Source organism: Scardinius erythrophthalmus (assembly GCF_964197995.2).
Source record: "Scardinius erythrophthalmus genome assembly, chromosome: 24".
Classification (NCBI taxonomy): Eukaryota; Metazoa; Chordata; class Actinopteri; order Cypriniformes; family Leuciscidae; genus Scardinius; species Scardinius erythrophthalmus.
Window position 1 is genome coordinate 4,421,646 of NC_138244.1, and position 25,785 is coordinate 4,447,430.

Here is a 25,785-nt window from a genome sequence, read left to right on the forward strand (position 1 = left end):
TCTCTCACACACACACACTCTCCCCCCCCCCCTTGTTACTTCTATAGACCTGAAACATCCTAACAAGATATTAAAATAAAAAAACACAGTACAATGTCTAAGAACCAAAACACTTATTCCTGATGGAGATACTGAACGTGAAGGTTTTTTTTTTTTTTTACACATACATATAATAAGGAAGTAACATAAATGTGAGGGTCAAAGTCACCAATGACCAGTGACGTCACCCAGGGTTCAGTTCCGTTCAGTGACTGAAGGTGCGCGCTGCGTGTGTTCACCAGCGTTCAGTGCGCGTGCCTGTGACCATCATCATCACCACCACCACTATCATCATCATCATCATCATCACCAACCGACATCATCATGATGATGACACGCGTGCGGTCCGCGGTCTCCAACATCATCGGCGGCATCATGGCTTCGGGCTCCAGCGCGACCGAGGCTCACCCGGATCTCCCGGCCCGGTTCCGGTATAGCAGGCCGGATTTCCTCGCGCTGTCCCCGGACGAGGTGGAGTGCTCTGCGGATCACATCTCCAGACCCATCCTCATCCTCAAGGAGAGCAAGCTGCCCTGGGCCGCCGGTTACGCGGAGTGAGTACGCGGATGCTGCGGCGTGTGTGTGTGTGTGTGTGTTCGTTCTCATCATGATGAGAATAATCACATGAGAGTTTTATGAGAATCACATGAGGAATAGAGAATGCAAGATCCATGACACGCATCCATACTTTCATTTCCATCCATGCAGGTTTAGCCAGGGCGCATGCGCGCATTTTGCGCATTATATCATAATCTGAATCTGATAAACTGTCATGTCGGCGATTAGATCTTATAGTTGTAAGCATGCAGGTGTGATGTTGTGTAGAGCAGGCTTGCATCCTTTTTCTTTTTTCTTTTGTTCGTTATAGCCTAATTTTGTTTTTGGTCCTCTGGCACTGTTTTATTTTTATTTTAAAATACAAAAATGTATTTTACTAATATTTTATTTTATTTTATTCTTAGTTAAAGAATATCTATCTATCTATCTATCTATCTATCTATATATATATATGTATATACAGTATATATATATATATATATATATATATATATATATATATATATATATATAATTTATTTTTATTTAGGTTTTAGTAAAAACAATTTAAGTTAAAGTTTTTCCACCTAATATATCTATTTCATATTATTTCAGCTTTATTTAAATTACCAAAAAATGTTTTTAATAGTTATATTTAACAATAACATCACTGCAATTTACAAGAATAACAACTACAATATGTAGGCTAATATATATTTAACCATGTAGCAATAGGCTAAGTGTAACATAACCTGTAGTCAGTGATTTGATTACATCATTCCTTGTGGGATTTTTTGCAAAGTAACTGAATATACTTCTGTCCAGTACAGTCTCTACACACTCCGATCTGGAACATCTTCAAGATGTTTAATTCACCTTTAGCTCTCGGATACGAGACTCACTCACTTCCCTTCCTGATGTCGCTCTAGAGAAGTGAGATTGACAGGGAAGAGCTCTCGATGCCGGGTCACATGACCAACTCTCAGGAGAACATGCACTGTTGTGTTTAACTGGAGCAGTTTATCAACCAGATCTATCTATCTATCTATCTATCTATCTATCTATCTATCTATCTATCTATCTATCTATCTATCTATCTATCTATCTATCTATCTATATCTGTCTGTCTGTCTGTCTATCCAGAAGACAAAGTCATTTCGTCAAAAAGAACACTCTGAAATGTCTAAGTCTAAGAACCAAACTAGGTTAAACAATGATTGGCAAAAACCCTAACCATAAATTGAGTGGTTAATGTGTGTTTTTTAACCTTGGACCGACGCTGAACCCTGATTGGTTGTGAGAAATATTGTTCCTGGAATCCAGTCACATTTTGTACATAAAAAGCAGCATTTCCAGCAACAGGAGTGAGACGTCACAAATGTCCCTGAGGAATGATGTGTCTCCTCTCAGGACAGGCTGTGAACTGTATGAATCCCATTAGATCCTCATTAACTAATCAATGAAGATGCAGAAATCAGTTTCCGTGGAAACCCTGTTGTGATGTGGGCATTATCAGACGTTCATGAGTCTCGTGTGACTCTTCTGAGATGATGATGGCAGAGATTAGGAGCTCGAAAGGCTTTGTTTGAGGATGACCTGATGAAGGTTGTAGATTTAAACTTAAAAGTGCCATAGAGTGCATTGATACAATATTTTAAATTGTTCTCTGATATCTATATAGAAGGTATGTGGCTTAGGTAAGGGCCAAAATTCTCCAGATACGGTTTTACATGTCCATTTACAACCCTAGGATTTGTCCCTAGAGTGAAATGGGCTGTTATTACCTTATTTGGAAGGGTCATGAATAATAATGTTGAGCTGTGCTCTGATTGGCTGTTACGCAGGAGCTGTGATGTACTCTGAAATACAAACGTGCAAAATAATCATACTTCAGTTCTCAAACAAAAAAATATTTTAACAAATTGACTAGATGCATTTGTTTCAACTTAAGCTAAATTAACTATTCCATCATCATTATGCCAAATGTTTGTCAGTGTGAAAGGCTCTTGAGTCTATGTGGGTTATCATGACATCAAAATGGACCGTTCTTATTTTCTTATGGAATATTGTAGTATTTATTATAAACGATTTAACCGTGCACATCACTGTTTTTAAAATTCATGTTCCTGGTAATCTTGAATTAGAATATCTTCCCCTCCCTTTATAACAGCAACATCTCTTCTCTTCTCTTCTCTTCTCTTCTCTTCTCTTCTCTTCTCTTCTCTTCTCTTCTCTTCTCTTCTCTTCTCTTCTCTTCTCTTCTCTTCTCTTCTCTTCTCTTCTCTGATGACGAGGGTGGGGCAACCTGTCAATCACATGAGATCCACCAATAGCAAACCACAACCATCCAATTCCCCACAGACAAAATCAAGCCCCGCCTACATTTGTTCTTGTTTGAGAAGCCATTTAACTCGTATATATGTAACAATAGGGAAGAAAAGACTATTACAAAAAATATGAAGCAGAGACCACACTGATTGGTCCTTAACTCATCCTGCTTGCAATCACATCATTCTCTATGGGCACAGCTGATTGGTTCCTGCTGTATTAGTAGCCAATGAGCTCGCAGCTCAACCTTCAAATACTGTCAGCATTTGCTGTATGAGTTGAAGCACGCTTTCAGAAACTCTCCTCCTTCCCCAGCTCCACCTGTATAGATCTGCTACGGGTAATTCGTGTATGTTATATTGTACAGCAGCAGCAAGTCATACTTGCTCAATTCTGTGCTATTCATTATCTATCCATTACCATGCCAAACACTCAGAGAGTTGTCATGACGGAACTTCCACGCGACTACGAGATGTGTCACAATCAATCAAAACCCACAGCCAATCAGAACAGTGTGTAGGCGGAGTCAGCCAATCAGAACAGTGTGTGGGTGGATTCAGCCAATCAGAACAGTGTGTGGGTGGAATCAGCCAATCAGAACAGCGTGTGGGCGGAGTCTCGGGGCGAGTGCACGGCACCAGAGAGTAATCTTGACGGCACTCGCAAGAAAATGGATACGCACATAATCAAATTCACAAATAATACACCATTTAAACATTATTAAAAATACATAGGCTGAGTTACTAAAACAATCTTTGTCAAAGAATACACTTGTTTGTTCACAGTTTGAACGTTCTTGTTTCCATTTGTTTAATTTCAAGATCTGAGGTGAATTATCCATTGTTGCTTTTACAGCTTCAAAGCTGGAGCACTAAATGACATTCAAAGTCACATGACACACTTTTAACATTAAATAAAGCACATAAACAGTCCCTGAGATTATCATTGCCACACTTTGTGTTTGTTGTTCCAGCGCGACGTCAGAAAAATAGTTCTAGAATAGAATCGTCGCGTGTCGCCGGCGCGGCTGGTTAGGACAAACACTCTGACTAACATGGACAATAACCTTTTATCGCGTGTCGTTAGGACACAATGTGAGGCCTTGTCTACTCTAGGGTTGGGTATCGTTTGAATTTTAACGATTCCTAATCAATTGAAAAGATACCTTTTATATCTTTATATACTGTATGTCACGTTGTTAATGGGGAAACTGTAGCTGTGCTGATCTTCTGTGTCTCGACTCTACAGGGTGATCAATGCAGGTAAAAGTGCCCTGAACGAGGACCAGGCGTGTTGTGAGGTGGTGGAGCTCCGGAAGAGACCCGCTGACCCGTCCAGCCCCAGTTACACTCCCACCCGGAGACGCTCCTCTCTGCCCAGCGCTGACATACTGGAGACCATCGACAGCACGGTGAGGTTCACAGCTGTACTGGGAGAAGGGCTTCAGATAATGAGAGATGGTCCATAACACACTCAGGTTTTAAAGTGCCCCATTATGCTATTTTAATTAAAGGCTCCTAGTTTTGTTTGGGATCTCTTACAACAGGTTAACATGCAATCAAGGTCAAAAAAACACTTATAATTAACATTCCAGCGTCAGCTCTTTTCTCACAGTGTCTAAACAATTCGATAAAGGATTCGCTCTCTCTAAACCCCGCATTCCTGAGAGTCTGTTCTGATTGGTCTACTCCGCTCTGATTGGTCAGATGGCTCAGTCTGTTGTGAATGGTCTACTCTGCTCTGATTGGTCAGATGACCCAGTCTGTTGTGATTGGTCTACTCTAGGGTTGGGTATCGGTTGGGTTTTATCCGATACCAGTACCTACTCGGTATTTTTCAAACGGTTCCGGTGCTTAAACGGTTCTTGAAACGGTACTTAACAAAACTAAACCGCACACACTTTATCAAAAAAATAATACCTGAGTGTGTGTGTGTGTGTGTGTGTGTGTGTGTGTGTGTGTGTGAGAGAGTGATTTTCTGATTTCTGATTAAATGAAAAATTGTGCCGTTTAAAAGGCTACTGATGTAGCCGAAAACACTTGAGTTAACATCAAAATTTTGTCTTCTAATATTATGACTTTTACAAAACAGAGAAATATCTGACACTGAGCAGAAATATTTAACACACACAGTATAGCCTCATATAAATATACTTGATATTGATATACTTCATACTTGATATGCAAGATTTGCAGTTGGCATTAAAATACTAGACTTATCCGAAGAGGAACACTGGCAGCTGAACTTGAACTTTAGTCAGGCGTGTCAGAGGTTTTGGGTTCTAATCCGCATTCGTAGTTTATTTTTTTATTTTTTACGATTATGCTCATCAGTGGTTGTATATCAAGCAGGGACACGTTGTGTCCATTATATTTTGTGATTTCACCAGAATGAATAGATAGGCGTCGTCTAGGGCTTAAAGGGATACTCCACTTTAAAATGAAAATTCTGTCATCATATACTCACCCTCATGTTGTTTCAAACCTGTATGAATTTCTTTCTTCTGCTGAACAGGAAGGAAGATATTTAGAAGAATGTCAGTAACCAGACAGTTTCTGGTCTCATTGACTTCCATAGGCTAGTAGGAAAAAAAAATACTATGGAAGTAAATGAGACCAGAAACTGTCTGGTTACTGATATTATTCTAAATATCTTCCTTTCTGTTCAGCAGAAGAAAGAAATTCATAAAGAATTGAAACAACATGAGGGTGAGTATATGATGACAGAATTTTCATTTTAAAGTGGAGTATCCCTTTAAATCAAACTTCATTCACGCACATATGAAACCCTTGCATACACATATAGGCCTACTAAGTAGTCATACATGTATACTGCTGAATGCTCAAACTAATATGAAATGCTCAACATCACATCTAAAGTCGCTCACGCACAAACACGCAAACTCTACACACACACACGAGACGCGCGGAACTCTCCGCGCATACTCATCTGAGACGCGAGCACACACACACACACACACACACACACACACAAACTCTCCGCGCACATAATCATATAGACGGCGCCTCATAAATAGATCGATCTCCGCAACGAAGCGCGCGTCCGAGTGACAGTGCGGTGTGCGCGCGCCACAAGAGAAAACACTGTATCCGCGCCACTGATCGCAGCGGCAACGAGCACTTTGATCACTTGATTTAAAAAACGCATTTCAGCGCTAGATCGCCTCTTATTTAACAAACGAACTAAATTAATGCTCGCTCTGCTGGTTTACTGGAGATGTTTTATTATTGGATCATTCGTGCCGCGAGATGTTTTATAGGGGGCGGTAAAAAAACGTCAGGCACCGAAATCAGGCACCGAAAGTTTCGTTCTTATTCGGTCTGGTTACTACCGTTTACGTCGGGGAACCGGGTCTCGGTACCCAACCCTAGTCTACTCTGCTCTGATTGGTCAGATGGCCCAGTCTGTTGTGATTGGTCTAGTCTGCTCTGATTGGTCAGATGGCTCAGTCTGTTGTGATTGGTCTACTCTGCTCTGATTGGTCAGATGACCCAGTCTGTTGTGATTGGTCTACTCTGCTCTGATTGGTCAGATGGCCCAGTCTGTTGTGATTGGTCTACTCTGCTTTGATTGGTCAGATGACCCAGTCTGTTGTGATTGGTCTACTCTGCTCTGATTGGTCAGATGACCCAGTCTGTAGTGATTGGTCTACTCTGCTCTGATTGGTCAGATGGCTCAGTCTCTTGTGATTGGTCTACTCTGCTCTGGCCCAGTCTGTTGTGATTGGTCTACTCTGCTCTGATTGGTCAGATGGCCCAGTCTGTTGTGATTGGTCTACTCTGCTCTGATTGGTCAGATAACAGACAATACAGAATCACTTCTTTTTTTGAGAGACAATAACTAGACTTTTTCCTTCTACATTCACAAACATCTATATTACACACTACATGAAAGGTAAGCTGAAAAGCATAATAGGGGGAACTTTAAAACTACCACTTTAAAATTAGCATCTTACATTATCAGCAAATGACAATGAATCGGACCAGAGTATGAACAACAAACTGTATAAAAGTAACCCTACAGTGGATAAAAGTTGCATCTCTTCTTTCAACAATCGCTGGGATCAGATTATATATGGGTCAAAATTATCGATTTTTCTTTTATGGCAAAAATCATTAGGATATTAAGTAAAGATCATGTTCCCTGAAGATATTTAGTAAATTTCCTACCGTAAATATATAAAACATTTATTTTTGTGAGGGAATGCAGCACAATCGCCAACATAAATGGAGAACTTTAAAGGCGATTTTCTCAATGTTTGATTTTTTTGCACCCTCAGATTCCAGATTTTCAAATAGTTTTATATTGTCCTAACAAACCATACATCAATGGAAAGCTTATTAATCCAGCTTTCAGACGATGTATAAATCTCAATTTAAAAAAATTTAGCCATGTGAGCCATTTTGTGGTCCAGGGTCACATTTATAGACCTTATGTAGCTCCGCCCCTTTTCAGTGTTGCATTTTGTCTTCCGGTCTGTATTTCCACAGCCATCTTGCATTTATGAATGAAAATCTTCATAAACATTATAATCCTCATGATAACTTTCATTACCTTTACATTAAGTAAATCCACTTCACCAGCTAGTTACTCTTTAACAGAGATGCCATAGAAATATACAGAGTGACCGCAAAGTTCGTAGACAATTTTCTAAAGATGCTGGATGCGTGTTTCTCTGGCGCATGAGGTCTATAAACAATGCTGAATAATCACAGAATGATTCGATGTTTTGTTTCTGCAGGAGGTGAAGGAGCTGGACTTCCACTACTGGGGTTTGTTTGATGGTCACGGTGGTCCTGGAGCTGCTGTTTTCGCAGCCAAGTTCCTCCACCTGCACATCGAGGAGCAGCTCCAGGAGATCCTGGAGATCCTGCAGAACCCGTTGCTCCAGCCGCCGACGTGTCTAGGCGAGGAGAACCCCGTACACCACCTCCCCCAGCTCCACCTGTCTGCCGGAGGCTCCCAGCGAGGCCTGTCCCGGGCCGCCTCGCTCAGGGGGGCCGCGGGGGCCCCGGGGTCCCCGAACACAACGGCCCCGCGCTTCTTCATGGAGAAGAAGATCAAACAGGAGAGTCTGGTGGTGGGAGCCATTGAAAATGCCTTCAAGGAAATGGTGAGTGTTTTTATCACACCTGCAAACTTGTCGCTTTTCGGCGACAATCGCCGTTTTCTTGGTCAATTGGGTCATTTACGTGAATCGCGTAGAACCGGAGAGTTTTTTTTGGGGGGGGGGGGTTACTGTTACTCACAGTAACATGCCATGCAGGCTAGAATTGCGAAACATTATTGGATAATTCTTATAATTGACATTTCTCTGGGCCAATCGGAATCTTAGCACTTTTTCTCTTGGCCAATCGGAATCTTAGCACTTGCGTCAGAATCTTGAAGCACACAGCGTCAACTGAGCTCGCTATTGGATGAGACGTCTGGATACCGTGTGAGTCTAATGGAAACTCACGCATGAATTTTCCTGCATTGAACTTGTTTTAGCGCCCGCCAAAGTTTTATTTGATCGGTGAGTAATGTAGTTGAACTGCTGCGCTTGTGACAGGGCGCATGTTTAACTGAAAGAACGAGCATAGAGAGAGACCCGGTCGCGAGCGCTCACTCTCTCTCTTCGGAGCCAGGCGAAAGACTTCAAGACTTCACCGTTTCCAAACTTTTAGGTCCCATCCACACTACTGCATTTTCGTTTAAAAACGGAGACCTTTTGCTACGTTTGCACCTCCCGTCCACACTAAAACGGCAAAAACGGAGACCCAAAACGGAGAAGTTTAGAAACGCTGCCGACCCGTTTTTCGTTTTGAATCTCCGGAGGGCGTTTTAGTGAAGACGGGTCAAAACGGAGGACTTTAGAAACAATGACGCAGAGGCTCACGCTCGGCTCTATGATTGGGTGTCATCAGTCATGGAGTATACACAGGTAATATTCAGTACCAGTAAACTCCACCTGCTGGAACAGTTTCTTAGACGCGGCTCGCGCGGTAAACGCGTGCATGCTAGAAATAGAGCCGACGCCTATTTTTCATGCGACACGCAAGTTGTTGGAAGCGTTTCCAGGCAAAATAGAATAGGAAAAGATGTTTAAATGTCATTTTGACACAAATACATATTAATAAATTACATTTTGATGTTTGAAAGCATTTTTTACAGTCTATGTTTGAAAGTCTCTAGTTTACACCGGCACGCGCATGCCCAGTGTTGGTGAATGTTCACGTGATACACGTTTTCAGTCGTTTTAATGTGGACGGAGATCAATTCTAATACGCAGCTAAAACGCTGGTGTGGACGGATTCGTTTTAATTATCCGTTTCTAAACTAAAACGCAGTAGTGTGGATGGGGCCTTTAAGCGCTGTCTTGCTCTCTCTCCCTCGCACATATTAATCAAAATAAATCGACACGGTGGTAAAAGGTCGGAAGACCAACGTTTCATGTGGAGCATTCGGAGATTTTTTTTTCCTGAATTACCGCTGGTGTGAACTGTGCTAAATAAGTTGCCTTATCTTCTCTGAAAAGCGTTCCGGTTAAAACAACTGATCTTTCCAACAGTGAACTCAGGAGACGTCTGAATCGGTGTATAACTAATCAGTAACACTTTACTTTAGAGGTTCTATTTATTACATAAATTACATAAAAAGTACAGTTTGCTTACTCAAGCTTAAAGGAACACTCCACCCATTTGCATTAAGCTTTGCATATTTAGAAACCCAGTCATACTATTGAATGGTCGTGCAACACTCTCTCATTTTCCCCTGAGACGGGAGAAATCCGTATTTACCTCTTACACTTCCTCCCACAATGACGCAAAAATTGTAATTTTGCATCATTGTCGGAGGAAGTGTAAGAGGGGGGATTTCTGTTGAGACTACAAGCACTAGATCCCACCCTTTCAAACCCGCCCATAAGGGGTTGGACCTAATGCGCTAACAGACCTATCGCAGATCAGTGCCAGTGCGTTTGATTTCCAATGCCATCCTCTTTTTCCCGGACATGTCCAGCCGTCGAGATCGTCCAAAATGTCCGGGATTCGGATTTTACTTTCTGCAGTCGCCATTCATTGTTTACATGCACACCTTTTGTTTAAATCTAACTGAATTCATTTCGATTGGTGAATCTGAATGTAGTGTTTACATGAACGCTAAACAAGTGATCGGTTGATGTGCGTTTTAACATTGCTAAGAAAATTCCCGCTCCTCCGTGAGAGATACGAGACCAGTAATGACACCACCGGCCTCGCGCCGTTCTCCCGCGGCCCTCAGCCTCGTCCTGCTCGCCACAGTAAACATGATGAATGGCGACTGTAGAACGCAAAAGCCGAATCCCGGACATTTTGGGCGATTTCGAAATCCAGGACAAACTCGTCACGGAGACTCACTAGTAGCTTAGCTTTGTTGTTTTCAACTGCGCTCTCTTACCGGTAGGCGTGGCTTGGGAGTGACCTCCTAGGGCAGCGAAGCAAGTGCATTCTGGGAGTTGTTGTCTTTCATCCACGAGCTAAAAATACATTTTCTGGCTTTTCTTAGTCTAGAAAGCTCCAAATTCAAAAATAATTTTACATTTCTTCTACATAAATGACCAATTTTAAATACACATTCATCTTTCCAGAGGTGAAGTATTCCTTTAAGCTTTAAAATAAATAAAACCACTTGTTTTTTTGAAAAGCATATGACTACATTTTTCCACACAGTGCTATCAAGAATCTTAGCTGTGCAGAATTTGCACCTCCCCCCGGCACTGTCACCTTTTTTACTCTGAGGAGTTTGCAGGTCTGTTTTATGGATCAGGAATCTGGATCTCACTCGGCCACTAGATGGCAGGCTGAGCTCTTGCATGATGCACTCATGTAAATGAGCTGAACTCAAGGAATCCTGAGGAAAATTATCATGGTTTCCAGAATAATCTGGAGCAAACCGTTTTCAACAGTGATAATTGTCATGTTTCTTGAGCAGCAAATCATCATATTAGAGTGATTTCTGAAGGATCATGTGACACTGAAGACTGGAGTAATGATGCTGAAAATTCTGCTTTGATCACAGGAATAAATTACACTTTACTATATATTCACAGATATTTTACATTGTAAAGTTTTGCACTGATTTGAAATATCTTTGGGTTGAGTTGTCCGTGTGTGTGTGTGTGTGTGTGTGTGTGTGTGTGTGTGTGTGTGTGTGTGTGTGTGTGTGTGTGTGTGTGTGATCTCAGGACGCTCACATCGCTCGAGAGAGGTTGGTTTACTGTATCTCTGGAGGATGTACTGCGCTGGTCGTGATGTATTTACTGGGAAAACTGTACGTGGCCAACGCTGGCGACAGCAGGTGAGACTGAACATCACCAAACCACATCACCGTTTCATAAAGCATAATTCATATATTCTATATAGAGCTTAAGTCTAGACTGAAGATATAGTAATGACTATATATTAATAATTATAATTTCAATAATACATACACTATCATTCAAAAGTTTGGGGTCAGTAAGATTTGTAATTAATACTTAATAATAATAATTCAGCATTAAAATGTATTAAATTGATCAAAATTGACATTAATAATGTAACAAATGCTGTTCTTTTGAACTTTCTATTCATCAAAGAATCCTGAGAAATAAAATATATCATGGTTTCCACAAAAATATGAACTGTTCTCAACATTGATAATCATCAGAAATGTTTCTTGAGCATCAGATCATCATATTAGAGTGATTTCTGAAGGATCATGACTTTAATTCTATTCTGTTATATGATGTTCTGTTAATCAGAGTAGAGTAGAACAGAGCAGAATAGAACTGAAAGACTTTCATTCTATTCTGTTATATGATGTTCTGTTAATCAGAGTAGAGTAGAACAGAGCAGAATAGAACTGATAGACTTAATTCTATTCTGTTATATGATGTTCTGTTAATCAGAGTAGAGTAGAACAGAGCAGAATAGAACTGATAGACTTAATTCTATTCTGTTATATGATGTTCTGTTAATCAGAGTAGAGTAGAACAGAGCAGAATAGAACTAATAGACTTTAATTCTATTCTATTATATGATGTTCTGGCAAACAGAGTAGAGTAGAACAGAGCAGAATAGAACTGATAGACTTTATTTCTATTATGGTATATGATGTTCTGTTAATCAGAGTAGAGAAGAACAGAGCAGAATAGAACCGAAAGACTTAATTCTATTCTGTTATATGATGTTCTGTTAATCAGAGTAGAGTAGAACAGATCAGAATAGAACTGATAGACTTTAATTCTATTCTGTTTTATGATGTTCTGTTAATCAGAGTAGAGTAGAACAGAGCAGAATAGAACTGATAGACTTAATTCTATTCTGTTATATGATGTTCTGTTAATCAGAGTAGAGTAGAACAGATCAGAATAGAACTGATAGACTTAATTCTATTCTGTTATATGATGTTCTGTTAATCAGAGTAGAGTAGAACAGAGCAGAATAGAACTGATAGACTTAATTATATTCTGTTATATGATGTTCTGTTAATCAGAGTAGAGTAGAACAGAGCAGAATAGAACCGAAAGACTTAATTCTATTCTGTTATATGATGTTCTGTTAATCAGAGTAGAGTAGAACAGATCAGAATAGAACTGATAGACTTAATTCTATTCTGTTATATGATGTTCTGTTAATCAGAGTAGAGTAGAACAGAGCAGAATAGAACTAATAGACTTTAATTCTATTCTGTTATATTATGTTCTGTTAATCAGAGTAGAGTAGAACAGAGCAGAATAGAACTGATAGACTTTAATTCTATTCTGTTATATGATGTTCTGTTAATCAGAGTAGAGTAGAACAGAGCAGAATAGAACTGATAGACTTTAATTCTGTTCAGTTCTGAGGTAAGTGTGATATTGTTGTGTGTTTCAGGGCTCTGATCATCCGGTCAGGAGAGATCATTCCCATGTCCAGCGCCTTCACTCCAGAATCGGAGCGCCAGAGACTTCAGTTCCTGGTGAGAGAAATCTGGGAATTTTATTCAGTAATCCAAACGTTTATTCCTCAGATGTGTCATGTTCAGAATGTGGCCTTGGAAAATGTTGTTTTCTGCACTCTGATGTTTGTTTGAATTCTATCAAGGACGAGATCCCTGATTATGAAGCATGTTTGCGGTTTCCCGCAGGAAAAACTCCACTGTTTTTCATTTTTGTCCCGTTCTCTCCCAGGCTCACCTGCAGCCGTCACTGCTGGGAAACGACTTCACCAACCTGGAGTTTCCCAGAAGGGTCACGAAAAAAGAGGTTGGGAAGAGAATGCTGTACCGAGACTTCACGATGAACGGATGGTGAGCTTGACTATCGGGAACAGTTAATATTATTCTGCTCAACAACCGCACACGTATAACGAACACCGTCCGACTGACACGCAAACCGACCAATCAGAGTTCATTCTGATTCCATGCCTTTATCATATCACAATAATAGACCAGAAAACTCAAATAAAGAATAAAAAATGAGCAAATAATCACTATATATGTATCTATTTGAAGGGATAGTTCACCTAAAAATTATATTAATGTTTTTAATGTATTAATACCAAACCCAAATGACTTTGAATATTTTGAATAATGTGCTTGTTTCTTTTTCTTCATGAAATTTCTATCAATGGAGAATGAATCCTTCTAGCATCAAATAGGATTCAAAAACATAATAAAGACACCATAACCGTTATCAATATGACTCTTGCACAATATTCCAAGTCTGCTTCTTTGATTCGGTTATTTTGTTGTTTATTACTGGGAACAAATTGTCCTATATACTGTATGATATAGATTACTGTTTTTATAATATGTAAAGTCTCTTCTGCTCATCAAGGCTGCGTTTATTTGATCAAAAATACAGTAAAAATGGTGTAATATTATTACAATTCATTCAATTATTACAACAGCTGTTTTCTATGTGAATATCTGTTAAAGTGTAATATATTCCTGTGATCAAAGCTGAATTTTCAGCATCATTACTCCAGTCTTCAGAGTCACATATCTATTCTGCATATGATGATTTGCTGCTCAAGAAACATTTATGATTATTATCAATGTTATGATTATAATGTCTTTCAAACAAATAAAAAAAAACGTGCTGAGCCCAGTCGTTTAAACAGTAGTGTACACGTGGCTGCTCAACACTGACTCTGATGATTTAATAACTCTCTGCTTTGGCATCAGTATTCACTGTGTGTGTCTGCAACTCTCTGGAGTTTCCTCTGTTCGCTTCAGCTGCTGTCTGATGCTGTGTTGTGTTGCTTTGTTCAGGGCGTACAAAACAGTTCAGGAAGAAGATCTGAAGTTTCCACTCATATACGGAGAAGGAAAAAAGGTAAGATGGCAGTTAGACGTATTCCTGCTTCACAAAGGTCATACAGGGGTCATCTCAGAGTCTTTAAACGATTGCCCGTGTCTCTCGCTTTTCTACACTCTTAGAAAAAAGGTTCTATAAAGAACTCTAGGGTTCTTGACTCAGTTTTAAAGAACACTTTATGCCAAAAAGGTTCTGTACAAGGAGAAACGTCTTAAATGATTGCATAATACTTTCATGTTTTAGGGCATATTTCATTTTTCTCTAGTGATAAAATATGTTTATGAGCTGTTTAATTTATAAATTCTGAAAATGAATTAAAACAATTAATTAGCTAAAACTAGTCTAACACAAATTCATAGCAATCTACACACACAGGATGATTTTTAAATTCAACATCCAGCGGATACAACAATTAATTCGAACATGTTTGTTGAAACGTTTAGAAAAGTACAAAAATATTTTTTTGCATTTGTACATATAAACTTGTTTGAGCTATTTGCAAATGGCATTTTGTGAATATGAATTAGGTTGAGTTGCTTGCAAATATATAAATGATTTTTTTCTGAATGTGAATTGGTTTACACATTAGAGATTAGAGATTAATTTCAGTTCTGTCTCTTTAAGAAAGATTTGAAAGGTGAACTCAATGACCTTACAAGGATCTTTCAAGCTTAATCTGTGGCCATATATGGAGAATGAACTATCATATCAGAGAAGTTGAGAAAGAGGAAAAAAACCATCAAGGCCAAGCAAAGGAAATCTCCAGTCATCTTCAGACGTTCAGACGCAGTCGTGTCGTGAGATTGCGCACGTCTGTTGTTCTGATGTCAGCGAGACCGAGCGATTGCAGAAAGAAAGGCTGAGGGAGTGACGGCAAATTTGACAGCTTTCTCTCTTCTGACCAAACGTGATCAATCTCTTGAATTTATTCCCTCTTGTGGAAAGTCATAAAAACACTATCATGGATTTTTTTTTTGGGAGCTTCTGGGGACGCTGGAAATGTGAGAAGTGTCCATGTAATAAGTGCTAATATCACTGTTTTAGAAGAAAAGGTTCTATATGGAACCTTCAAGGGTTCCGTCATGGGAACATTTTATGAATATAGTTTTAATTAGTTTATTTTCATTTGAATTCTACCCTATCATAAAGAAAAAATGTTGAACAGGAAAGTTTTATGTGATCATTTAAAGGGGTCATATAATGGTACATGCACTTTTACAAGTTGATACTGAAATGTGTGTTGGCAGTGCCTGTACACAACCATCATAAAATGATAAAAATCCATCCAGTGTTTTTTTTAATCTTCTTATATGTTTTCCCCTCTCCTAAATCAAGCCGTTCAAATCGGACGCCCCTCCCACGATTGTTGATTGACAGCAGCGTTTCAACACAGACCCGCGAGCTGTCAATCATAGTCCGCGCGTTCATTGTTGATACGCTGGAGCGCTGTCTATGAGCAGAATGGCGTCTAAGCGATTGTGGTGTTCTGTTCTTGGGTGTAATAACGAACACAGCATCATTTTGATGTTCCTAAATCCGAACCGCTGAAGACGCAGTGGCTGAGTTTGTTTTCGAAGGGAATATTCCCCACGATCAACGTCAATGCTTTCATGTTTGAGCGAATCATTTCACCAGACTCGAGACTGCTTTACAAACGAGGATCAGTATAAAGCTGGTTTTACTAAGAAGCTGCTCCTGAAAAAAGGATCGGTACCAACTATTCGTGTTCCTGCTGCACCTCCAGAAGAAGTGAGTGAGTGTAACGTTTTATTGACCTTTATAATAATCTTTATATTAATCTTTGCAAATCGCTTGCACGCTTCACGATGAATGCGGCTGTTTACACTCAGGGTACATTACGGCATGTTTTCTATATACGACGTTCTCAATATAATTCATAATCCCACGTTTATAATGAACAACGCGTTATGGTTATTGTGTACGGTGTACGCACAGAGCAGAGGGGCGGGGTGAGCAAAGCTCATTATCATTTAAAGACACATGCACTGAAACGGCGTGCTGAAAACAGAGCTGGTTTTGACCAGGTAAAATTAGTGTTTTCTTACAATACTAATGAGAATTCTTAAAGTATATTACAAACTTTCATTTAGACCCTAAAGAATCATATTAGCTTGTACAAAAATGGCATTATATGACCCCTTTAAGACCTTTCTGGCATAAAGTGTTCTTTAGAATTGAGTTCGTTCTAAATGGAATCCCACTAAACCTTTTTCCCAGGAGTTGTTGCTGTCGGGGTGTTAATGTGTTCTGAGATCAGTGTGCTGTGTCTCAGCTTCTCGAGGCATCTGTTCTGATCCTCGTCTCGATAGAGTTCGGTTGCTGATTTCAAAAACGACTCCGCCGCGACACGAGGGAGTCTGAGAAAGCAGCTGGTCGAGGGCATGTGTATTATTAACCAGCAGGGGCATTCTGGGAAAGATTCCCTCTGTATCAAACTAACCATCATGTACACTCTTAAAAATAAGGCTTTTTCACAGTGATGCCATAGGTAGAGGAACCATTTTGGTTCCCAAGTGAACATTGTTAAAGTCCCCCTGTGGTGAAAAAATGGTGAAAAAAGCTTTTAATGTTGTTTATGTGTCTATGCGGTGTTTTTAATATGCTTTAAGACAAACTATGTGTAAATTCATAAGTCGACAGCATTGCTGAGTGTTTCCTCCTTAAAACTGCAGTGAACCAAAGACAGTCTCAAAAACACGCTTTGAAATCGCTGGTGTTTCTGACGTCACAAACTACCTTGTAACCAATCAGATCAACGTGTGATCGTCAACCAGTGGATCTCTGAGCTGAGTGAGTGAGTGGAGGCGGGGCTCATTTGCATATTCATAGAACCGCGTATACTAAATGATCAAGGGTGTCTAGTTACATTCAAGATATTTTAAGGCATGAAGATGAAAAAAACTTTAAAATTTGTAATTTTGGTGATCAAAGATGAGTTTTAAGGGATAGAATTACTGACTACAGGAACAGCTTGAATGTTGATTATTTTCCTCATATTCTCCATTGTTGCGGCTCCTCTCTTCCCAGTCTGTCAGTAACGCTCTGTTAGTTTCTGTCTCTGTGAAGCCCCTCCTTCTGCAAAGCACACTGTGCTCTGATTGGTCAGCTGGAGCAGTGTGTTGTGATTGGTCGAGCGCTTCGAGTGTGTTTGGGAAATGTCCCGCCCCTTACCATAACCACCAGTTTAACACACTACTAACTAACTCAACCAGGCCCCGCCCCTTTATTCTGCGCATTAATTATTATAATGAGGAATATTGTGACGTGTTCGTTCCCGGGAGAAACTCAAGACTACAGTGAGTTCAGAAACACTGACACTGATATAGAGAAGAACGTTTTCAACATTACACATTAAAGAAAGATTTAAAAATCTTAAAGGGGCAGTAAGTAAGAATTACTCCCATCTAGTGGTGAATTTGTATTTTGCAATCAAACTAATTTTGCTCTCCAGCGCCTCGCGTTTTCAAATGCGCGTTGCATCTACGGTAAGCGATATGTACCAAAAAGCTTTGACAGGATGTCTTCTAATAGCACCTCGTCGAGTTTTCCTTCTGGTGAACTGGTTTGTTATTTCAAACAAACTACAACTTGACACAACGAACAAACGAATGTTACAGTTTTGAACAAACAAAACTTACAACCTTGTTTATAGGACCATCTCTACTTTACTCAATAGCTGCTATTCATCAAAGAGCCTGTTTAACTTTTAACTATGTTCTTCTGTCTATATCAGTGTTTCCCAACCTTTTTTCAGTCAAGGCACCCTTTGAAATTTAAAAAAAAATGTGTGGCACCCTACACTAGTGTTGTCACGATACTACTTTGATACTATACTTTGAAATGTGCTGGTTTTTTTTTTTTTTTTTTTTTTTTTTTTTGATGTGCACAAATAAATGACAGGTAGGCTACCATAAGATTTTCTTCTTCCTGTTCCTTTTTTTTTTTTTCTTCGTTCATGCATGTTACAAATGAATGAATGAATTAAACATTTTTAATTTTATATAATATATAATTTTGTTATAATTGCACAAGATAGCTTGTTTTTACTACATTTTATGTAGCCTAATAATTTCACAGTAAATCTCCAAATTAATGTAGAAACATCATAAAGACAGTATATTTCAAATAATTGTTTAATGGCATCTTTTTATGAATGAAGTGTTATTTGATTCTGATGTCACTGCTGCACTGTCACATGTGGATCCCACAAGCGTCCCATTTTCTCACAACTCTTAACGTTCATTTAAGACTTTATTTAACTAATTTAAGACTGCTCTCATGAGGATACTCAAAGCGAAAGCTCGAAAGAGAAGTCGAGTCTGGCGCGCGTCGTGTCAGCATCACAGACAGCGCATTCTCTTTTGTATTTTCTCGCTTGCATGGTTAGAAGCATTTGCATGAAGAAGAACGTGATTATATAATGTAACGCTAGCCAAAGGATGACAGAAAAAAATGCTGCTTTAATTGCGTTAAATATTTTTAACGTGTTAAATTGAAAAATATTAATCGCACGCGTTGCGTTGACAGCAGCACAACCGATGTGAATACGCGGCAAGACGGACGTTGTGACAATTCGTGTGTATTTGACTGTAAGCGCATCAATGAAAAATAGGCAGCTTTATGTGGACGCACTGGGAATGAGGCACGGGAATAAAATCACATGCAAGCGCAACCTCCGCAATTCAACGCCAAAAACTTATGATTTGCATTTGTATTATAAATTTGTGCGCATTATTTGTTGTTATTAGAGACTTCCGACGATCCGAGATTGATGGTAAAGATTTTTTTTTTTTACACAGTTTCCCGCTGGGAAACGCTGGTCTATATAGGCTAATAAAAAATAAAAAGCCTGTAATTAAGACCTTAACATTGACTTACCTGTCGAGAAGAAAGCAGGCAACTTCAGCGTCTCTTTTAAAAGCTTTCTCCTGCATTAGCTATCCCGACATTATAGCTAATAACCCTTGTTTTTGTAATCTCCGATCACGTTTCCTTTTACGGTCTTATTGTGGAGTTTTTCGACTAAGAGGACTCGTTATCCTTTGACTTAACCGTGCAGTGCAGCCTTTTAAACTTGCCGGGGCAGTGACAAGCGCCACTCACTGCTCTGCTCCGTTTCTGCTGGTTTCAGTCACTTGACGCGGGCTCTGAACGAAAACGCGTTGTGGAAACGCGTTGGCCTAGTACTTTTTGTCCCTCTCTGCTATTATAGTTTTTCAAGATGGCGGAACTACATGGAAGCCTCCGTGGACCTACCCGTCCCATGTATATAAAGATAATAAATTCTTCGTTTACGAGGATAAGTCAGATCATTGGCAGAGGTATTTGGACACCATTGAGGACATATTTATGAATAAAAATATTGATTTTAGATAATAAAATACCTAAAAAGTTACTTATTGTCCCTTTAAGAACCTTTTTCCACTCTAAAAACGTAAGTTTGTTTATGGATCCAATAAAGAAGCTTTAACTTTAGGAGTGTAGAGACACTCTTTAGTTTGACTAGGAAATACGGCAGATTAGGGAAGTAAACGGGTTGGAAAGCTGTCTATTGTTGGCATATATGAAGTGAGTAATGTGTGTGTGTGTGTGTGTGTGTGTGTGTGTGTGTGTGTGTGTGTGTGTCGCTCAGGCTCGTGTTCTGGCCACCATCGGCATCACTCGAGGACTCGGCGATCACGACCTGAAGGTTCACGACTCTGACATCGCTATCAAACCCTTCCTCTTGTGTTCTCCCGAGGTTTGTCATTCACCTCACACACACACACACACACACACACACACACACTCCAGATGACTTCATTACTTCACTAGCTAAGCAAGACCATGGTATTATTGTTTTTTGGCACATCACTGTAATGTCATATTTGTTAAACAAGGTACCATGTTGTTTGGTCATGATTTTACCATGCTTTTTGGACATGGCACCATGGTATTACCATGTTTTTACTGGATTCTTTTGTTGTTGTTGTTGTTGTTGTTGTTTAATATAATGCTATAGAGTGTATGGCAGGGTTATTATCATTAACTAAAAGATTTCATGAAATGAAACAAAATAAACATTAACTGCATCAAAATATATATAAAAATGAACTTATTGTCAGCTACATCATTTCTCATTTTCATTTAGTTCAAGTTGAAGAACTAATATAACTAAAATAAAATGAAATAAAATAATAAAACGAAATAAAAACTATAGTATAGACGTTTTTAAAAAGTGTAAAAAATACAACAAAATGACTAATAAATATTATAATAGTATATCAATGATACTTACATTTACCATGGCATTAGTATGTTTTTTGCAAAAAGTACCATGGTATTACCGTGTTTTTTTAATCATGGCATTGTTTCTTTGGGAAAGGGTAAAATATGTTAAATATGTACCATGGTAATACCATGCTTTGTTTTTTAAACAATGGTATTACTGTGTTTTTGAATATGGTACTATGGTATTACCATGATTTGTGGACATTCACCATGGTATTTACTATTTCTATATTTTTTGGAAAAAAGAGCCATTGTGTTACTGTTTTTATTTTTATTTTATTGTATTACCATGTTGTTTGGGGATATTTACCATGGTATTATGATGTTTTTGGAAAGGGAATGATAATATCACGTTTTGTTGACTGTGTAACATGGTAATACATGACTTTTTTTTTAAACAAAGTACCATGTTATTATTTTGCATAATATGGTAACATGGGATTACCATACTGTGTGGACATTTACCATGTTATTACCATGTTTTGGGATGCGTTTTGCATGGTATTATCATGTTTTTAGACATTTACTATGGTATCACCCCCCCCCCCCCAAAGGTATCATGGGAATGCCTTGTTTTTCAGACTCTTCTGAGTATTTCGGAAGTAACTTGAAAATGCAGTCTACTGAATATATTAAAGTACTGGTATTCCCATCTGATGCCGACAGCACAGTACTTTTGCAAGGGTTTCTGGGTCAGACATCGGGTCTGTTTGGCTTATTAATGTAAAGCAGCTTCTATACGTGATATAGCCTCAGATATATAGATAATGTGCTGTATATCAGTGTTTACTGCTTTAAGAGTGAAGTGCTGGAGTTGAAGCAGTGACACGAGTCTCTCGTCTCCTCAACTCTTCTGAAGCTCTCTTGATCTTTAATTCACACGCTGTGTAAAGTTCATCCACGGTTCGTCCCGCCGTCTGCACTTTCTCTCTCTCGCTTCTCTTTGATCTGTTTTTCTTATTCCTCCTCCTTCTCCTCGATGCACTTTTCCCCCGTTATATGATTGTGAAACATGTAGACCTCAGTCAACTGTGCTCCGGTTAGATCGACTCGTTCTTCTCCTTTCTGTGACACACACACACTGGGTGAAAGGTCGAGGCTGGGTCACCGAGGACAACCTGACACTCACATCAAATATGATTTCTATCCATCTGTCTATCTTTCTATCTTTCTATCTTATATGTATATATATATATATATATATATATATATATATATATATATATATATATATATATATATATATATATATATATATATATATATATGTATGTATGTAAACCCTATAATAATAAATAATACAATATAACCCTATAATAAATATATTCTAATACATTTTTATAAATTAATAAAAAATATTATTTTTAAGTATTTTAATTTTATATATATATATATTTAAATATTGAATAAAATGTATTAATTTATAAAAAGTATTCTAATATAATCTATTCTATATTCTAAAATATATTTTAAATAAAACAATGATTTTTAAAACAGATTTATTATTTAAATATATTGAATATATTAATTTACAAGGAAATGTAAATGTAAATTTAAAAAATATATATATACAACATCATATTCATGTATAAAAATGTAATTATAATATTAATCATAATGTATCATAATAAATTAAAGTTAAATGGATTAAATAATTATGTTATAATTTAAACATTGAATAAAATGTATTAATTTAAAATAAATTAAATGTGCATATCTTTAATATATTGCATATTTTTAATTATTATTTTAGTATCTATTTCTATCTAATATGTGTGTGTGTGTATATATATATATATATATATATATTAATACATATGTGTTTAATTATTTGAATCTTTATATATATATAAATTATATAAACTAATATATAGATAATTAAATGGATTTATTATTTAAATATTTAATGTATTCATTTATCCATGTTAAATATACAATTTTTGACACCTTTTCATAAAAAATGATAGAATTATAATTAATAATTATATTTGATCCATTATGATTAAGAATATAATTGAAATAAAAGTGTGTTGTACAGAGCTGTTTAAGAAAGCATGTGTGAATGGTTGTCCTCATTGCTGTGTTGATGTGATGCAGTGAGTGTGATGAAATGGGTCTCAGTCACGATGTGTGTGAGCAACACTCTGTCGAGAGTCTCTGACTGCGTCTAACAGGCTTATGGGATCGTGAGCGTTCGGCCGGTCGGCTTTTAGATGGAAATTCACCAAAAACCTTTAACCAAAAACACCTTTAACCAAAAACACTGACCGTTTGAGTCACGACAGATGAAGCTACAAGTGTTTCCGATAATTTTGTTAAATTATTTATTTAGTTTGGTTACTACTGATTTGACCCTGTTCTTGCCAAGAAAACACGCTTTCTGATATGAAACAAACAAATCAATAACTAAATAAATCTAATGCTCACTTAAATTTAACATTTTGGAAAAAAAAAGAAAAAAAAAAAGAAAGAATTTATAAAGTCATAAAGTAGTTTATCACTTACTGGACAAAATTTCTTTGAATATTAGTATAATATTAAAATTTGAATATTAAAACAATTAGATTAATAATAATAATCACACTAAACTCTTCTTCTGTTAAGTTAAATAGCTTATTCGTGGGATGTTTCAGTTGTCCAGCTACACAATAATCTAAAATCACTGATGTACTAATTATTAGCGCATGATGTTCCATTCTAATACGTCATTTCTACAGGTGAAGGTCTATAACCTGTCTCAGCATGAGCACGGCGCTGATGATGTCATGGTCCTGGCCACTGATGGACTCTGGGACGTGTTGTCCAATCAGGAAGTGGCAGAAGCGGTATCTGGTTTCCTTGGAAACTGTGACCCTGATGACCAGCACAGGCAGGTTCCTCAGCTTTGGTTGAGTATCAACTATCTAGTACAGCATGATGGCCTGTGTTTGGTTCACGTAGAAGAGAATGAGGTTTGGCTTTTAACATGAGATATAAAAAAATAAAGGTTCCAAAAAGTGATGTCATAGAAGAATCATTTCTATCAGTGAACATTCTAAAAAGAATGTTCCAACATTTTGTGGAACAATGGTTCCATGAAGAACCTTCAACATCCACGGAACTGATCAAAAGGTTCTTTAGAGTGAAGAAAGGTTCTTTTTAGAATGTTCACTGAAAGATTCTTTGGGGAACCAAATGGTTTTGTTACTTTTATGTTTTAAGAGTGTGAATGGAAGCATAGAAGCTTCAGTGTTGAAGATCTGGACTGGGAACTGGGTTGGAGGATCAAGCCAAGAACCATCAGTGTTAATAAAGACACATGAAGGACATTTCAAGAAAGTGGTTTTCTTCTTCACCCAAAGATTCACTCATCATTCATTCACACTCATGTTGTTCCTCAAGTCATATGGGTTTGGAAAGACATGAAGTTGTTGTAGTACTTTATTGTTCAGTCTTGAATTGGTCTTTGGTCTCGCCACACAATCAACAATACACAACATCCACAAAATCAAAGCTTAAAATATTCACATTTCCCACCCCTTATTTAAAAGACTTTATTTGCTTTAATTGTGTCTGGTGTTCTATAACGACGACGAGATGGTAATAATTCAAAAACATGATTCAAGCGGTGTGTTGTGTCTCCTTATAGTCAAAGCTACAGCAATTTCATATAATAGATCGACTGACTTCTGCTTGGATCCTATGATTTTTCCTGCTACTCTTGTACTTCTGTTTAATTTGACTTTATTCACAGATGGGGTAAAACACACAGGGGTGTGTTTCCCGTACAGCGCCGTAACTCGCTGCTTCACTATCATAGTACGACGCATCGTTGAAGAAACCAACTAGCGAGTCACGACTGTTTCCCGAAACTGTATTGTCGTAAATTGGTCGTTCAACCACGTTGGTTAATGACGTCATGCACGTGTTTGAGTAATAACTACTCTTAATGAATCTGTTTGAGATCGAATTAACGCTAGATGTTTCGCTATAAATTACAGACATGACATCTGAGGACTATTTCTCATTTTTCTCAGTTATTTTGCTTTATTTCCAGATTCAATCAAAGACTCGTTCTTACACTAGAGCTCGTTCACACATGCGCACTCTTCAACAACGACGCTTTAAATCTCTTGACAAACTAAAAGACGTAAATGACATTTGTATGTATTCTAAATTAAAGACACAGGTTGCACTGAATGTCATCTTGCTTATTTTGCTCAAGATGATGATTTATTGAGTCCACATGTCATACAAACTAGAAACTGCTTCTAACCACAGGTCGTGATCTGTCGTTTCAAACACACAACTCTGCAATGCTGTTTGTCAATGTTCGTTACTCGATGAACTGCTGATAACGACAGAACTTGCGACCATAGTTGGCTAACGATGCTTTTGGGAAACACACCCCAGTTATGTTATACCCTAAAACACTCAATTAAACTAATATAACTGAGTAATGATGATTGAACGTCACGTTTGGGTGAACAATCCCTTTAATTTGGAGAGACTGATCTGAAGAGCATCTCCGTTGTTTCTCAGGTACACCATGGCGGCTCAAGACCTGGTGATGAAGGCCAGAGGAGTCTTGAAGGACCGAGGCTGGAGAATCGCCGGAGACCGGCTGGGATCCGGAGATGACATCTCGGTCTTCATAATTCCTCTAATGAACGGCAGTAAACAGCCTCAGCCGAGCTGACCAATCAGGAGGCAGGGCGCCAACCGAATGGGACTGAATCCGTCTTTAACACGACGCTCAGATGCTCACACAGCGTCTTGCTGGAGTTTGTGGAACGCGCTCTGCGTTTGAGCTCATTTACAACACGGACATTTGCTTTTAAGACTTGAAAGTCAACATCTACTGACTTTGAAGACCCACGTCAACGTTCCCAACGTCCGCGTGGGATGATGGGATCAGTATATAAGTTATAACTTTGCACAATGACTGAAGGAGTCGTCCGACTCTTTGAAGTTCTCCGTGGACAGATGCGCACCCACCGCAGTTTGTTTATCCGCACTCATCTGGCAGCTAGGCGGAAACAACCGTGTTTTGTTTGTCCTTTCAGGATATTCATTTATCCTTTGAATGTTTAGTTTGTGGTTTTCCTTCTTTGCGTTCCTTGGAAAAAATCAAATCAAAGCAATTCTGGCTGTTATTTGTACATCCTGTTTTACAAGGACTGAAAATCAGTTTTGTTTCTTTCGTGCGCTGTATATTTGCAATAGCTAAATAATGCCGACTTGATCTTCCACTCGCCTCAGTATGTGTCAGTGGAGAAGTGTCATGTTCA

At 38.3% G+C, this 25,785-nt stretch overlaps 1 protein-coding gene across 1 annotated transcript; it reads left to right on the forward strand.

The window, feature by feature from the left end:
* Nucleotides 1–366: 366 nt before the first annotated feature.
* ppm1h (protein phosphatase, Mg2+/Mn2+ dependent, 1H) lies at nucleotides 367–25,193 on the forward strand (the record flags this gene model as incomplete). Its single annotated transcript, XM_081355468.1, has 10 exons — nucleotides 367–593; nucleotides 4,153–4,315; nucleotides 7,667–8,038; nucleotides 11,129–11,241; nucleotides 12,798–12,882; nucleotides 13,094–13,212; nucleotides 14,179–14,242; nucleotides 19,878–19,985; nucleotides 23,233–23,384; nucleotides 25,037–25,193. The coding sequence occupies 10 exons, from the start codon at nucleotides 367–369 to the stop codon at nucleotides 25,191–25,193; spliced, it is 1,560 nt and encodes a 519-aa protein (XP_081211594.1).
* Between the last annotated feature and the right edge of the window lie 592 nt (nucleotides 25,194–25,785).